The 18050-nt window shown below is 37.1% G+C and overlaps 1 protein-coding gene across 5 annotated transcripts in view; it reads right to left on the bottom strand.

Annotated features, from left to right (window-relative positions):
• Positions 1 to 18050, bottom strand: part of WIPF2 (WAS/WASL interacting protein family member 2) — a 28417-nt gene that overhangs the window by 7482 nt on the left and 2885 nt on the right. For 3 of the 5 annotated variants that reach the window (XM_026717600.2, XM_026717603.2, XM_026717601.2), the window contains exons 2-5: positions 7291 to 7403; positions 4742 to 4874; positions 3594 to 3707; positions 2604 to 3266 (exon numbers count right to left, since the gene is read on the bottom strand). In XM_026717600.2, the coding sequence (XP_026573385.1) occupies positions 2604 to 3266; positions 3594 to 3707; positions 4742 to 4874; positions 7291 to 7347 (967 nt within the window). In that variant the 5' untranslated portion in view covers positions 7348 to 7403. Of the gene's footprint in view, positions 1 to 2603; positions 3267 to 3593; positions 3708 to 4741; positions 4875 to 7290; positions 7404 to 9008; positions 9130 to 18050 lie in introns of all 5 variants that reach the window. The other 2 variants (XM_087916884.1, XM_087916885.1) reach the window with 1 other exon arrangement.

The following is an 18050-nucleotide window of genomic DNA, read 5'->3' as shown; positions in this document are numbered from 1 at the left end:
CTGCCTTGCTCTGTATATGCTATAGAAGTTTGCATCCACAATACTGGGGCAAGTCATACATTTTAATCCTGAGACAATAAGTTTACAGATTTGGTGAGTGCTATGAGTAGGAGATATAGCATTTTTAGAAATAAATAAGAGAAATGCAAAGTATGAATATATCAACCAAACATCCTGGAATCTGCTGATTACCCTTTACAATCACCAAACATTTATGTAATTTATTTCTAAAACATTTTCAACTGCACATTTCTGAAATCTCTCATTTCAGGAATGAAGCATGATTAGGACACAAAACTAGTTAATCACATGAACCATTCTATTTTAAACTAAAATTTGCACCATGTCAAGAAACATCCAATGTCTGACACTAAATGGCTCAGATTGTTTCTAAACTAGTCACATAACTTTGGGAATATTTCAGTAATACTCCTAATACTCCTGCTGGATCTAAGCTTTTTCAAAATTAAAAGTTGTTTCTGTTTTAAAGTAATTAGACTGATGACCTGCCTCATATTAGATTCCCTATTTTGGGAGACTTGCAATAAACACTATACCCACAACATGAAATATCCAATCCTAGTTCAAAGAGACTTGGTGAAAAAACTGCCCTCTTACCTTCCTGAAGTGTAAGGAAAGCAGCATCCTTCAGGGATAAACCCTATACTCAATCATTTATATTTTCCAGTTAAAGTATCAAATAAGAACTTATGAAATTACTATCTATCAATCTACCTACCTACCTACCTACCTGCCTACCTATATATGTGGTGGTGGGACTCATCTCTGGGGGGGATGAGTCTGCCTACCGAGATGAGGTGGACCGGTTGCTTTCATGGTGTGGAGACAATAACTTGGTCCTCAACACCAATAAGACCAAGGAGTTTATCGTGGACTATAGAAGGAACAGATCAGACCTCCAGCCCTTGCTTATCAACGGAGACCGAGTGGAGCAAGTGGCCAGTTTTAAGTTTCTAGGTGTTACCATAAAAAGTGGACCTGATCTGGGGTGCCCTCATTGCAGCACTGGTCAAAAGGGCCCAACAGAGATTATACTACCTGAGACTTCTTAGAAAGCAACAACTGAATGAAAAAATTGCTGGTGACCTTCTACCACTGCACCATAGGGAGCATTTTAACATACTGCACCTCTGTATGGTTTGCCAATTGTACAGTGGCAGATAGGAAAGCAAGCACCCCAGAGGGTTAACATCATTGTCCAGAACGTCATTGGTTGCCTTCTCCCCTCTTTGGAAGAGCTTTATAGCTCCCGCTGCCTTAAGAAAGTTCAAAACATTCTCAAAGATCCATCTCATCCTGGGAACCCTTTTTTTGAACTATTACCATCTGGCAGATGGTACATAATAATAAAAACAAGGACAAATAGGCTGAAAAACAGCTTCTATCCCAAGGCAGTAGCTCTTTTGAATTTTGCTGTATAATGCAATGTTGGTGTGGTGTCGGGGTTTTTCGGTTCAATGTGTAGAGGGTGAAGGATGTGTGTTTGGGTTTATTTTCATGGACATGGTCATGATGTGTACTGAAGATGATGTTTGATTTCATTGTACAAGGTACAATGACAATAAAGTAAAGTAAACTATCTACCTATCATCTATCTTATCTTACAGTCCCCTCACATTCTAGACGTAAACTGTTTCAACTCCCACCCTCAAAATTATGCTTTAGAGTAGTGCACACCAGAAAAACTAGACACAAGGACGTTTTCCCCCGAACGCCATCACTCTGCTAAGCAAATAATTCCCTCAACACTGTCAAACTGTTTACTAAGTCTGCATTACTATTACTGTTAATCTTCTCATCACTCCTTATCACCCATCCCCTCCCACTTGTGACTGATTGACCGTAACAATTTTTATTGACTGTTCCCTAATATGATTTGATTGCTTATTGTATCATATGGGTGTTATTAAGCGTTGTACCTTATGATTGACTCTTGACGAATGTATCTTTTCTTTTATGTACACTGAGAGCATATGCACCAAGACAAATTCCTTGTGTGTCCAATCACACTTGGCCAATAAAGAATTCAGTTCAGTTCAGTTCAGTTCAGTTCAGTTCAGTTCAGTTCAGTTCAGTTCAGTTCAGTTCTGTTCTGTTCTGTTCTGTTCTGTTCTATTCTATTCTATTCTATTCTATTCATCCTTTGTGGTTGGACAAAGAATTTCCTAACTCATGGCCCACACTGACGCCATCAAATTTTAGCACTACAAATAGGATTTTTTTCATATCAAATAATTTTTTTTGAGATGAGCTAGAATCCAAATTCCTAAATGTGCCATTAAATTTTATATATATTTAAATGTCCAAAGTCATTTGCAGATATTTTATGGTTATAATCCTTATTCCATACCATAAACATTATTATTCTGCTATAGGGAACTTCTTTGCAAATGGACATGTCTATGAAACCAGGGCAATTAGCATATTTTGTAAATCTATCTCTATATAACCAACTTAGAAGATATACAGTAGCTTTGAAACATTTTTGATTGCTTACACTTCTGTTTTCAGACAGTAAATGTTGACTCTTATCAATTCCACAACCTACTTTTATATTGAACAGGGCTCTAAAAATTTCTTACCTGCACCTCGGCTTGGTGGATCACGGGCAGGAGGTGGGGGCCGACTATTTTGTAAGGAAGGAGATGCTGAAGGAGGAGGGGGAGGTGCCATACCCCTCCCTGGACCAGGTGCCTTTCTATGTAAGGAATTATGTCTCTGGGGAAGCTCAGGAGCAGATTCATTAATAGGGCTGGCAGGGCCATTAGGGACACCAGGAGGCTGTCGGTAAGGTGGGGGAGGGGGTACCAAGGATTGGCTCTGACTGCTTGGACCTGACCGGATATTTACTGGGGATGGGGGTGGCTTGATGGGAGGAGGAGCTGGAGGTCCATCACGATTTCCCGGAAGCCTTTGACCTGGAGTTGGTGGCAATGGCTTCTCACGGTTGTAGGAAGGTGCTTTGCTATTATGCATAGAATGTGGAGCAAGTGGAGCATTGGCTCGCCGTCCAGGAGGTGGCGGTGGGGGGGCTGAAGAGCTGTGCTTCATACCAGTGCCACTGGCACTGTTTGGCCGTGAAAGATCTGGCAATGAAGGTCTCTGCATGCGTGGAAGCTCTGGAGGAGAAGCTCGGCTATTTTCAGTGTCATCTTGGGGTCGGGTGCTGGTAGCACACACAGGAGGCCGGGGTGCAGCTGATCTACCCCCAGGACCCTGATGTAGTACCTTCCCAGAGGAGTTGTCTGGAAAAAAAATAATATATAAAAGCGTACACAGATAGCTCTGCTGTGAAAAATTTACTTTATTTCTTAAACGGGTAAAGCTCATAGGTAAAAATGACCGTTCAATTTGATAAAATATACAGATATGTTTGAAAAGAGATTATACCTAGCAATAAATTTGAGTTCCTAATTGCAGATGATTAACAGATTTTAAATTCCTAAACTTTATTATGTCCAGTAGAAAGAAAGCAAAAAGAATAGATTCAAATATAAGACACAGATAGGGCAGAGCAAGGGAGATCAAATTATGTTTCAAAACTGCTGAAAAGGTATTTTTAAAAATATCACCTGAACCCTCCTTTCCTCCCATGGGTCGTAGTTTGGGGATACCACCTTGGAAAAGGCCCACCTTTGTTGGAAGGGGAGATGTAGTAGAATTATAGCTGCTGCCACTCTTGGATTCTGGAATAAAAGGCTTCCATATTATTTAACTTGTCAAACTGTGTAACACAAAAAAGTGTATTAATTGCAGGTATTGTAAGCAAACCCATAACTGCTAGGCCACTATGCAACTAATGTATTTGAGATCGCTATTTAAATGTCCAAAGTTTAATATATTTTCTTTCCCCCATAATTCTTTAAAAAGATGTTTTCCTTATGTTTCAATTTAAAATGCAAAATTCAGAAACATTTATTTCCATTGTTTACTATTAATGTGTAAATGCTGGGACTTTATATTTTAATATTAATCTAAAGACTTCAGGCAGTTTACAGTCTTTATTATTGTGCAGAGATGGACTTAGTTTGCCCAGCATCAAAAGTTCCCTTTGGAAAGTCTAAAATAACTTTTAGTATATACAACAGCTAGAAGAAACACAGTGGTGCTGAGTAGAAATTCCAATGGTTAAACTATAACAATTCAAACTCCACAAACTATTTTCCTCCCTCCTTCCTAAACTAGAACAATTACATTCGAAACAATCAAGATAAGCATACAATAAAAGCAGAAACAATTTGGACACTATGTAATAAGAACTAACCAGAAGAAAACAAAGCAAATTGTGGTCAGAAGTAAGATGCGATTGTATTTTAGTGGCTTAAATAATTATTTACTGAACTAAGAACAATCCATCTCATAGGCTAATCCAAGGATAATTTTACTGGCAACAGTCCTTACCTAATTACCTTTATTTAATTTCTGGATGATGCTCTCAAGTGCCTGGAATTCAATTATTTTAAACATTAATTCCCACATTCTATTTGCATTGCTGATCTGATTCACACATTATGGGAATGATACTCTCTCTAATGGTAATTTTTTGAACAAATTCTAATTTCATAGAACATGCAAAGCACGAATAGAAATGAACCCATCTTGTATGTCTAAAGAGCTACAGATTATTCCCAAAAGAAAGGGATGATTGGGGAGAATGCAACACCTTTCCTTTAATTTGACAATAAAATTTTTCTAACAGTTGCTTCATTCACCTACTTACTTTCAAGGATAGGCGCACTGCGATCATTAACTTGAGTCACTTTTTTCAATTGGGCCCCTTTACAAATGTCTTGTAGCAGAGCATTTCTCCCTCGCTGCTCATCTCTGCTCAATTTTGGTGCTTCTGTGTTTGCCTAAAAGGAAATATTGCACCAAAAAAAATGGGAAAAAAAGATTTCTTATCCCTTAGCAGCCTGAAGATTACAAAAATCGTTCACTCACACCACTAAAAAAAAGGCTGCATTTAATGAATTTCTGCATAATTCTATAGCCAGAAGGCTTGTACTTCTACAGCTAAAAATTTCTTATTGTGGTTTAGAAAATACTTTCAAAGAACCACTTTCACCTCATCTGCAACTCTACTGTTTCCATTATTTTTATCCATCAACCTACAATAAATATTCCATTCTTTGGTCCATTTATCTATAGAATTGCAATCAAATCAGTCTTGGTGGTCAATCTATGAACACCTAATATATTCAGGATCCCTTCAGCCCTACTTCTTTATAACATGTGAACTAGAGCAGTAATGATCTGCATTCTAAAGAATCAATACAAAAGGTACATAATCTGTGGTCTTCATACATACAGTGGTTCAAAAAGTATTCAGACCCCCTTCATTTTTGTCAATTTTGTTATGCTGCAGCCTGATTCTACAGTTGATGAAATTTATTTATTTTTTCTCATTAATCTACACTCAATACTCCATACTGTTAAAATGAAATAATTGTAGAAATGTCTGTAAATTTATTAAAAAGAAAAAACTGAATAGCCATTTTTGGCATAAGTATTCAACCCCCTGACTCAGTACTTTCTTGAAGCACCTTTGACAGCAATTACAATCTCAAGACTTTGGGGATATGATGCAACAAGCTTTGCATACGTGGACTTGGGGATTTTCTGCCATTCTTCCTTGCAAATCCCCTCAAGCTCCGTCAGGTTGAATGGCAACAATTGGTGGACAGCCATTTTCAGGCCCCTTCAGAGATCTTCAATAGAGTTCAAGTCAGGGCTCTGGCCGGGCCATTTTAAGGACATTCACAAAGTTGTCCCTAAACTACTCCTGTGTTAACTTGGCTGTGTGCTTAGGATCATTGTCTGTTGGAAAGTGAACCTTCGGCCCAACCTGAGATCGTGAGCGCTGTGGAACAGGTGTTCATTGAGGATGTCCCTGGACTCTGCTGCGTTCAACTTTCCTCAATCCTGTCCAGTCTTCTGGTCCCTGCTGCTGAAAAACACTGTCACTGCCATCCCCATGCTTCACTGTTGGGATACTGGACAGGTGATGAGCGGTGCCTGATTTCCTTCAGAGATAACATTTAGAATTGAGGCCAAACAGTTCAATCTTGGTTTCAACAGGCCAGAAAATCTTATTTCTCAAAATCTGAGAATCCTTCAGGTGCTTTTTTTTTTATAAACTCCAAGTGGGCTTTCATGTGTTTTGCACTGAGGAGGGGTTTTCGTCTAGCCACTCTGCCTTAAAGATGAGATCGGTGGAGGGCTGCATTGATGGTTGTCCTTCTGGAATTCTGCCCCATCTCCACACAGGATATTTGGAGCTCAGAGTGATCATCAAGATCTTGGTCACTTCTCTTACTAAGGCCCCTTTCCCTCAACTGCTCAGTTTGACTGGGTGACCAGCTCTTGGAAGAATCCTGGTTGTACCAAACTTCTTCCATTTGAGAATTATAGAGGCCACTGTTCTCTTAGGAACCTTCAGTGCAGCAGAAATTTTATTGTAGCCTTTCCCAGATCTATTCCTGGTAATAATCCTATCTCCACAAGCAGTTCCTTTGACCTCATGGTTTTAACTCTGCTACAGTATGCATTGTCAGCTGTGAGGCCTTCTATAATGTGCCTTTCCAAATCATGTCCAAACAATTTATTACAGGTGCACTCCTATCAAGGTGTAGAAATATGTCAGCAACAATCAAGAGAAATAGGGGTCACCTGAGCTAAATTTCAAGCTTTGATGCAAAGGGTCTAAATAATTACTGTACCCCAATGTGGTATTTCAGTTTTTTCTTTTTAATAAATTTACAGACATTTCTAAAAATTGTTTTCACTTTGTCATTATGGGGTACTGGGTGTAGATTAATGAGAAAAAAAATATGAATTTCAACAACTGTAGAATCAGGCTGCAGGGTAACAAAATTGACAAAAGTGGAGGGGTTTCTAAATACTTTCTGAATGCACTGTATATGAAACTGTCTTACACTTTTATGTAACTTGGCATTATTTACTTAGCATATATAAATTTTAGGAATAGGTTTTCCTAGTTATGCTACCCGAGCATAGGTATATGGGACAGAAACAGGACCTGACTCTCAGGGTTTGGACTCCCTTTTTATTATCACCTTAGCAACAACTGAAGCACTCTCTAAATGTATGAGTTTCCATTCTCAAAAATCTAAGCCGTATTGACTGGAACTGGAGCCAGAAGTCTGCATATTTGGAAGATATACAACCTGACATAATCAGTAGAACTAAAGATTTATTGTGGTTAATCTATACCAGGGATAAAACAATACATAGAAGCAGAAGGACTACCTGGCTGAGAGTTGGAGGAGGAGGAGGCCCAGGTGGAGGGGGTGGTGGAATTGGCATCTTTGCTCCACTCACTCCTGGCTTAGTGTAAAAGGAATGTTTGATCACTTATAAACCTGCAACGTTGGAAGGAAAAAGACAATTAGAGGACAGGTGCAACAAAAGATTGCACTAAAATATACAGGTAGTTCTTGACTTATAAACACAATTAAGCCCAAGTTTTCTGTTAAGCAAGACATTTGTTAAGTGAGTTTTGCCCCGTTTTACAATTATTCTTGCCAGAGTTATTATTATATAAATCTGGCTTTCCCACTGACTTTGCTTGTCAAAAGGTTGCAAAAGGTGATCACATGACCCAGCACACTGCAACTGTCATAAATATGAGTCAGTTGCCAAATGGCTGGATTTTGATCACATGATCATGGAGATGTTGCAACGGTAAGTGTGCAGTCGTAAGTCACCTTTTTAGTGGGGTTGTAACTTTGAACAGTCACTAAATGAACTTTTGTAAGTTGAGGACTACTTATATTGTGAACTGCTTCTACTGGAGCATTCCTGCATTTATTACAGTTCCTAATATAGTACCTTCTAAATAGATGACAAGCACTATTGACTGGAAGTCCTGGGAGTTATATTGCTTACACATTTTGAGAGCTGGAAATTAATTTACATATTAACTCATTTTATATCGTTTTCATATTAACTCACTTATACATTTAACAATTGTATATTAACTTTATAGCATAATAATGCATCCATTCAAAATAATTAAAATAACAAAAGTTGCTAGTAACAAAAAGAAATAGGAAAACTGAAATTATTGCAAGCACTTGTTGAACCAACAGCATTGCTTTCAATATGTTATTTAAATATCATGACAATTGAAAATTCTTGGAGTTAAAAATCTAATACATTGGGAGAAGTGTTTAATAAAGAATACAAAAAACCCCAATAATTTCAACTTACAAAATAAATAATTTTCAGTTGACAAATCCAAAGCCCCAGAGAAAATATTTTAGGGAATATTTAGTTCCACATTAATTGACAAAGTAAAATGAAACTTAATGAAAAGTAAAGCTTAAATGGGTTTGCACTGTGTCGTGTATTTTTTAACTATACTATCATTCACAACAATTATTTTAGACTGCCCACCTATACTCTTTTGTTTTTATACAAATCTCCTGGAACCAGAAGCCTAAATGGAAGGAAGCTTGCAAAACCACCAGATGATAACAGAACTATATTTATAGCAATCGATGATAAAAGCTATTGTAAAAATAAGGCAGCCCGTTACTCAAATTTTCTGCTTTTAATATATATAACTCTCTCATTTCATTAAGAAAAGCTTTCTCACAAATATAACTTTCCTTACATTTTTGCTATACATTTAAGATACTTGAGATTTTTCAACATCCATGGTTTCCAAGAACTGTAAGGCATTCTCACAAGCATACATTTCTGAAGGGGCCACAACTCTTTTCACAGCATTCATGCTTTTATAAGTATTCCTAATGGTCTTTGAAAGAAATTTCGATAATCAAAATTATGTAGGAGTAGAACATCACTTCAGGTCTGAAATCATATGTCTTACAAACAGGAGGGGCTTTTTTTCTTCTTGCACCCTCTTCCACCAATTGTATTTTGTATCTTCATCTGCCTTAAAGTTCGAATACCGTTGGAGGAACATTCTGGGGTTGTTAAGAATAGGCTATATGCCTTACTTTGGCTGAAGTTGTGAAGTAAAAGTCTGCTTCCTTTTTAGAACTAAAACTAAGCAATATGTCCAGATGCTACTCCAAATACTTCTCAAATCTTATGATTCATGTAGCTGTTCAGATGTTGCTGAGAGAGAGAGAGAGAGAGAGAGAGAGAGAGAGAGAGAGAGAGCGCATATATCTCCCATTCATTCTGCCAGTTTTATCTTATAGTATTCTAGATGCTAGAAATCTTGTCTTTCTTACTACTACTTTCCAACCTCATGGGAATTCCAAAGCTATTTGCTGTAACAGACTGCTGACTGACAGATACTCCTTTTGGAATTCCTATTCTAATTTCTGTTATTGATCCTGTTAATTTGTGGACCAAATATGCAGAAGAGTACCCCAACCTTGAAATTAAAAGTTAATGGTATATATACAGGTCAGAAGGATTGAAGATCAAGATGATTTTAGTTGTGTGTACTTTTGACTATCACACTGAACACTTTCTATAGAATTTGTGAAACTGTGACTTCAGCTAGCTGCAGGAACCCCAGGAACCAAACTATTCAAACACTGAACTGATTATGGTGTTGAAAGGAAGAGTCCAATGAATCCAAAATTCAGCCATCTTGCAATTGGCAACAAGAATTTTCAAGATTTCATCCTATATTTTCAGTACAGTAACTGTGTGCCTGTAATTATAAGTAGCCAGACAAATTTAGTCTTAATACAGCAGTACATTAATTGCCATCCAAACTTGCCCAGAGTTTACATAACCAGAGACAAACAGGCATGAGTCTTTATCAGATACCACATCACAGCAGAAATGTAGCAAGAACAGGTGTGTAATGGAGGAAGTCTGACTCATCCATGACACTACAGATACCTGTCAAATCCACAAGACCAATGAAACTATTTTAAGTAGGTCAATGAAGATTCTCAGTCATCCAGGGAAGTCTAATAGTACAGGAATGTGTCAAGTTTCAACACTTGCCCATCAAAGCAAAGAAATAGGTGGCACTTAGGAAACTTTATCAATCTACTCAGAAATTTGAGATTTTAAGGCAAACACTTGCTTTATAGAGTCTAAAAAATCCTCCCTCCACAGAACCGGTTCCTGGTGCCCAAAAGGTTGGGGGGGGGGGGCATTTAAAAGACCAAACTAACTGTATGTGAGTAAGAATTACTCCCCCTCACCTTTTCTTTCCTCCTTTTTATTTTATCACAGTATTTTTATAATTGTATTAACATTGCTGTAAAAAGATTCAGTGTCCACAAAACTCTTAAAATCCCATCTTTCTTCAAAGAAAGAAGCAACAGCTTTGTCAGAACTCCTTGTGATATCTGCTAAACACCGAGAGACATCAAACACCTCTAAAAGATACTCAGCAAAGAATAGTGGATGCTTCATCACAATGAATATTTGTGTTGTTCTTTCCATGAACAAAGACCAGAAGAGGAATTTAGAGGGGAAAAAGTGATTTGTAAATAAAAAAAAGCTCAATACAACATTCTTGCCCAATTAAGATCCTCCAGACATGCTGAAATTGTATATGACAATTATAAGAATTATAATACCAAAATATGTTGAAGACTATAACTCAACAAACTACTTTTTTCAAATGCCTAAGTTTGAACAATTAAAAATTAGTTTTAATTCTTCCTTAAACGGGACTTACAAATTCTTAAAAATTACTAGAGATAGTTACATATATATTTAGTTATTTAGGGTTTAAAGGTGGTGATATTAAAGCTTCTTAAAAATAGGCAGTCAATCATTTGCTCTAAAAGACTGGTATATAATCATCTGACCCTTGATGATCAGGTAGTCACTTTCCCAAAAGCAAATGGAGCCAAAAGAAACATTTAATAAATCTACTTGTATTTATTATCTCCTGTTACATCAGATGTGCTTAATATTTTAGTGCCATGGGTTCCTTACAGAATCTGGTGAAACTCATGAGTCTCTTCCAAGATATTCGTGAAGAGAAAATTTTTCTTCATCCAAATTTGTGGACCCTCTGAAATGTATCTGTGGATCCAAGGTTAAAAACCCCTGTGTTATATTAAAGTTAACATTCAGTTATATGGACCCCATGCAATGCACAAACCACAGGCTGAGTAGCTTTACACTGAGTATTAAAGTCACTGATCAAAGTTATGATTTTTCTGGAGCACAGAATAATGAGGCATAAGAAAACATAACCAACCATCGCTAACCAAAAACCTTTAAAAGAGATGCATTAGCTATGAGTTCCAAGAAATCTTCATGCTATTTAGGAGACAGAGAAAACACCTTAATATCAGTGAAGTACTCTGCCAGGAAAATGTTATTTCTATAATACTTTCTGAAACAGCCTTCTACCAAACTAAATTAGGTTGGTGGGCATGCCCTTCCTTTCCAATTATTATGAGTAAACAACTTTTGGCCAAATAACATTTTTGTGTCCCTCACAGTTGCTGAAACAGAGTGATATAGTTTCCTGACATTCTGAAATGAGAAAGAATATTTAAATTTAACAAAGCCAAGGTATAATTCATTAAAAAAAGGCTAATAATCCCTGGAAAATCCTGGCATGGACATTGTATATTATAATATACGTTCAAACTAAACTGTCAAATATAAGATCATCTAAAGGGTTTCTATTTGATTCATGAGAACACATGCCCTTCTATCCCGTTCTGCTAATAACTAAGTAGATATTGGGGTTGATATTCAATTAAGAGAATACTGATTGTTCTATTTCTCAAAAATTAACCATCTATATACCTACTAGAAGGTTCTTTGCCTCCAACCATTTATCATGAAATAATTAAATGCTACCAGTCAATCAATAGTTCCTTTCCATGTCACATAGGCAACATCTACGTATTTTCAGTCACTGGTGAAATGGAAGGAATCTTCCAGTTCCCATCAGCTCCCAAACTGTTAGAAAAGTTCTTTTCCCTTCCTGGAATATCCTTATTTATTCTAATGCTCAATACAGAAATAAAACATATTGGACTATTTCCATCTATAGGTAGATATTTTTCTTCAGTACTACTTCAGACAACATATAATAAAATAAATAGGATTCCAACATTAACAAGAAAAAGGTATCTTGCCAACATCTCACATACACAGTACTACACAACAGGATCTTCACAATAGCTTAACAGAAAAATAAATTTAAGAAGTACAAACATACCTATCTAGTTGGGAGCTTCCAAGTCAGAAGCAACAGAACAAGCTCCGTAAGATTCATCTAGAAGCACCTAAAGTTAAACACTACCTCCTTCTCACATTTCCTTTCCTGCTTTCATTACGAAGTCACACCCTTGTTTTATGAGCACAAAAGAATATGTGGCCTTGAAGTAACTCAAGTTATAAAGTAGTAGTATGATCACCTGTGGAGTGATAGTATGATCACCTGAGGAGGGCAGGAAATGACTACTTTAGTGATAAGCAAGCAGCCTCAAGTAAAACACTTCTGCAAAATGCATGTTCAGCAACCTTTTCAAGTTGTAAGAATCTCTTGATCAATTGGAGATATCCCTATTTAGAATATAGCTTGGCCATTAGCTCACTTGTTCCAGTATACACAACTACATTTTTTCTTAAGCACCAATTAAATCAAGTAAACAGGTTCCTTGCTCATTTCATCTCTTCTATTTTAACACCTCAGGGTTGGGACATTTTAATTAAAATCTGTTTAATTAGGAATGAACAGTATTAAGAATTGGTCCTATAAGATGCACAACCTCTGGTGGTACCATAACATAATAAAATAGAAAAGGAGAATAAAAACTAAGTGCATATGTATTTCTGTGCTTCTGGATTTTTCACTAGACTGCAGTGCATTTATTGCATTTCATTTCTTCCATTTCCTAAGAATCTGGTTCCTTTTGAGGTTTAACTGTGGAGAATGTAGAATTAAAATATGTCCATTCAAAATAAAGTCCAACATCTATGGAGGTGCAGTCCAGATGACATCAATTAATTGTAATCATAGAATCCCCCAAAGTAAATTACAATTTTAGAAAACATTAATTGTTAATTTATGATTTTATGATTTTATGACTTTATGATTCATGCAAGAATGCTAAAATCAAATACTTGCCAGCCTTGCAACTGGTCTGTAATATTTGTTGAAGTACTTTTAGCAATACATTGGTGTCTGTAAATATTATCAATTCCTGATCCAGGATAACACGTATATTATAACAGGTTAGTGTCTCTCTACTATGAAATTTATTTTCACTCAAAGGATGTGATGTGAATAACAGCATAAAAGTCAGTGGGGCTCAGGGTTGACACACATCAATAATTGACTTTTGAGGGAGGCATGATGAAATGAAGATAAGATGAGAGATTGCCCACATGGGCCCAGGCTTCTCACAAAAAGACTGAGACAGTGGTTTTCCACAGGTTTGAACACCAGGAGAAAAAGAGATGAGCTATCCTGCTAGGAATTTTAACACAGGACCTTAGACGTGTTTTGTCCCCTGGAATCTAGGTTTGGCATCTTTGTATAAAATCAAGGATGAATTTGGATGGATGACTTTCAATGTCCGAATATCAAAGATCAATTTTGTTTTTTTTAAAAAAATATTATTGAATAAAGCCCATGTCATAATATGCATGAAATTTCTCCTGTTAGGGTGTCAATGTGAAAGCTTATAGCTAACAATGTTCATGTGACATAACAAAAGGTGTGTGATAGTTTGTAATATTGTTTTACAAGGTATCAAGTGCTAGCATATGAGTATGTCAGAATGGTGTTGTTAGTACAGGGTACCAGCCTGGTCTTCTCTCTGACTGCAATGTTTGAATGCCTCCAATTTCCAGCCATACTGATGCACAGCTGGGAACTGAATTCAAAAGACTGCTGTCCTACTCCTGAGGACACACGGATTCCCCAGGCCGCGTAATAACAGAAGTTGGAGGGAGGCGAGGGAGAGTGCCCTTTATCTTTAGAGGTGGGATTTAACCTGTGATCTCCTGACAGAGAGACAATGGGCTAACTTTAGGAAGGAGGTTTTGGAGTGAAACACTATGTTTTGATTATAAGCCTCCTTCACTCTCCTTGTTTGAATGCTGCCCCAGGCTGGCTGGGAACCAATTTGGAGGCCAATGAGCCCCCCTCTTGCCTTGGAGAAATCCTCTTCCAGCCTTTGAAATTGGCTCCAAAGGCAGCAAGGAAGCCACAGGGTGCAGGCGTCTGCTGCCGGTCGTGTTTGAAAGCTGAGGAATGTTGCTCCTCTAACTTGGAGAACAAATGCTACTCGCTTTTGCGTCGCATCAGCATTCTGCCTTCACCATGGTATATTTGCGGCAGCTTGCAACTTCCATCCGCCATCACTTCAGCCCACTTGCGCCACGCTCCCCCCCCTGCAACAGCACCATTACCTCATTCCGGCTGGTGAGGGCTGTGCACGTGTCATCCCCTATGGCAGAGATTTCTAGCCCCACCATGGGCCGGTCCCATATTCCAGAGCTGTTGTAGTCACAGGACTGGCTCTTTGGTCATCTTGAAGCAGCTCCTCCACAGCAGCCAGTACACCCAGGTGGAGAAGCTGCTTCGGGATGACCAAAGGGCCAGTCCTGTGACTACTACAGCTCTAGAATATGGGAGTGACTTTCCCACCAATGTCAGCAAGCCATCCTTGGGCAGATTTCCCTCCCCAGCTGTTGGTCTTACCTTCCAGTTCCAGCTTGCGTGGTTCTACTGAAGGTAAGTTTGCCAGCGGGTGGTTCTACTGAAGGTAAGGTGGGGGCCAGCGGGTGGGTGGACCATGTGGGCAGCACCGCCTTGTGTTCCCGCACAGCCTGGATTAATTGCTTTGGAGGAGTGCTTTGGTGGGGACATTTCTCTGCGGGCCACCAAAATTTTCTCATGGCCAACCAGTGGTTTACGGCCCATCAGCTGGCGACCACTGGTTTAAATTAAGGCATCCCAAAGATGTCTTCTTCAATTATAAGCATCATCAATGTCCATGTTAATTATCCTATTAGAGGTCAATAGAGCTCCACAAGGTAGAAACTAAAGATGAAAATATCTCATACCGATATCATCCCATTTTTTTTAGTATGGAGAACATTATTAATTTGAATGGCAGAGCTCAATGATGTTTCTTACAAGTCTGTAAGACTCTTTCAAGTCATTCATTTATAATACTTATTTACTTAAAGATTTACACTTCCTATTTCCCCAACCATGAAGTAAGTGCGCTGAGAAAAAGTGGTTGGCCCAAAGATACCTAGTGAGCTTTCATGGCTGAAGGTGGACTAGAATATGTGTCTCGCTGCTCTGATTAAAACCTTAATACTGGCTTGCACATAGACTGGTTAGCAATAACTTTTGTTAGGTTTATTTGAGGCACAAAGTTACCTATTTTTTTTTTTAATTCCCCCATAACTCATCGAAGCATAAACACTAGATTTGACAGCACTTTTTGAATTCTAAAATGCTTACTTGCAAGGCTGATATACAGGCAGAAATGGAAAAACATGTGGAAACTGGACCTTCTAAATTGCAACAGAAACTACCTAGAGAATACAGATGGTAAGAGATAGCCTGACTCAGGTGATAGGCTCGCAAGAAAAAATCTTACTGGTCTGAACATGCCCATTAGAGTGTCAGCGTGTTTTAACTTAAACCAGCTTTTATATAAAGGGATTTCATTGGATTGGCACCTTTGGTGTGGGCTAAAAGAGCTATCACATGAACAATCTGATGATAGTTGAATTAAATAAATTAATCAAGCTCCTGAAGAATTCTCTACAAAATAAACAAGCAGTGCAGTACTGTCCAAGTCTACCATTAGACATTTCCACCAATCTACTCTTCAGCATTCCAAGGCCTGCAGCTCCAGACAAGTTCATATGGTCCTCTTCCAATTTTCTCCCCTAACTTAGTCAACCTAAGATAACACAGGAAAAAATAAATAAATTGGGCCACAGGCAATAAGCCGCATCCTAGCATGCATAGTACATTAGCTTACCAGCTTCTCTAGACTCAAAAGTGCAAATTAAAACAGTTTATACTAGTACAGTAGCACTAAATTACCGACAGATGACAACTGGTTCACCCCATTTTTATATAAAGGTGTGTATTTCATAAGATTATTGTTCAGTTATTCAAAACTGACCTGATTTCTAAAAAGGAAGTTAGCAATTGTTCTCTGTAAAGAATTCCTGTATTCTGAAGAGAAGTAACTACTACAGCATTGACATTAAATTTTCAATCATTAAAAATAATACATCCTTTAAACAGGAATTTATATTCTATTTCCCATACCAACTTATTTTATATCCCGTATATTCGTGTACTTACACCTGTTTTGAATTGTTACTTGGCTTTAAATTGCGGGCAGGTAATATTAACATATGCTATGCTTAAAAAATCCTTATACCCATAAAACTAAGGGAGCAAAGTGCAAACAACTGGGCCATATTAGCATATATGTTGATTTTCTGATTGTAGGAAGATGCACTTACATGCAGTGACCTATTCACAAGAGGTATCACAGCCTTAAACCACTAAATCGTTTTATTCTGTTTTATGTGTAGATTCAGTTTCAGAGAAACATAGTCCTGTAAATATGCTTCAAACTACTAACCCATTTATTTTGATTTTATTAGAGATTCAGAGTAGGGAAAATGTGAGACCTATTTTACATTCCTAAATACTAGGAAAAACACATTGATTGAATGTAATAAAAACTATAAAATACTTAGTTTTAAATAATATCTGTACATCAAATCAACTGGGTAAAAAGAATATCACATGTCATGTACCATTATGCTCTTCATTATACACACCCCTTTACAGGATGGATACAATTTCTGGAATTCCAAGATTAAAGGACATTTAGGAAATTTAGTAGCTTTTAACACAGTAATAAAATAATGCAGCAACTTTGAGATGCTTGTTCTATAAAATAAACTTTGTGATATTCTTTTCTAATTTGTATATTAAAAATCAGACAATGAAACCCAGAACCAAGGAAATGTGCCTTCTCTATTGCGTTTGTCATCTAGAACAGTATTCCTCCTCCCTCCTCCCTAGAGTCCTTAAAAAGTCTCTGAAACCTTTTTTTTCCCTCAGACTTTGAGGTATAATGGCATTGAGTTCTCTGGAATCTCAATATTGTTTGGAGATCTGGGGAGGGTTTTTTAATATGAATTTATAAATAAACCTATATTTCAGTAATTTCATACTGTACAAAACAAACTACAAGCTGGGGTGTTATATATGCTCAATCCAATAATAAATCCAAATCACACAAGAAATAAACACTACAGAGGATCTTCTTGTCTATTTTCTAAAGCTGTCTCCTGCAGTCTAGCAACATCCAGATATCAATTCCCAGAAGTCTCACCTCATATGGCAATGGCACTAAGAATTCTGCTAGCTGATGTCTTAGCTATCTTGGGCACATCAGTTTGGAAAAGGCTATGTTGAACTCAAAAGGAATTCAGGTATCATTGCTAAATAATACGTTAAACAAAAAAATGATAGTCCTAACTTGAAAACGTTGGGTTTTCAAATAAGAAAAACTTAAAATACTAGATATTTTATTACGAATTGTTACTCAATATTACTAAGAAATCTGAAGATAAATATATTATTGATAATTGAAATTATTGAAATCAATAATTTATTTAGATATATTAAACAGAGTATTAAAAACCATGCTAAAGAACTATTTGTGTAATGATCATGAGTCAGATATAAAAAGATTTCCAGAAGAAAATAAACTACTTTCCACATTTACTGAATGACAATATCTCCTACAAGTATGGATTACATGACATCATAGCCATTTCACACACAGAAATGTTTGTACTTATGATATATGGATAAATTACACATAAATCAACAGAAAAGCCACAAGAATAAACATCACTGAACAAACTTGTAATGGCTGACTTATAACAATGTTTCCTGAAGAATTCTTATCTGATTCCATATAATATGCTTCCTTCCTTTTTTTCTTTCTTTCATTTGAAAATTTATAAGGCAGCTCATCTCAACCTAATGATCTGGACAACTAACAATACAAGTGCAAAACAATATA

The sequence above is a fragment of the Pseudonaja textilis genome, chromosome Z (assembly GCF_049901715.1).
Source record: "Pseudonaja textilis isolate UNSWEBS1 chromosome Z, rPseTex1.2, whole genome shotgun sequence".
NCBI classification, from domain to species: domain Eukaryota; kingdom Metazoa; phylum Chordata; class Lepidosauria; order Squamata; family Elapidae; genus Pseudonaja; species Pseudonaja textilis.
This window is presented reverse-complemented; position numbering and strand designations above follow the sequence as displayed.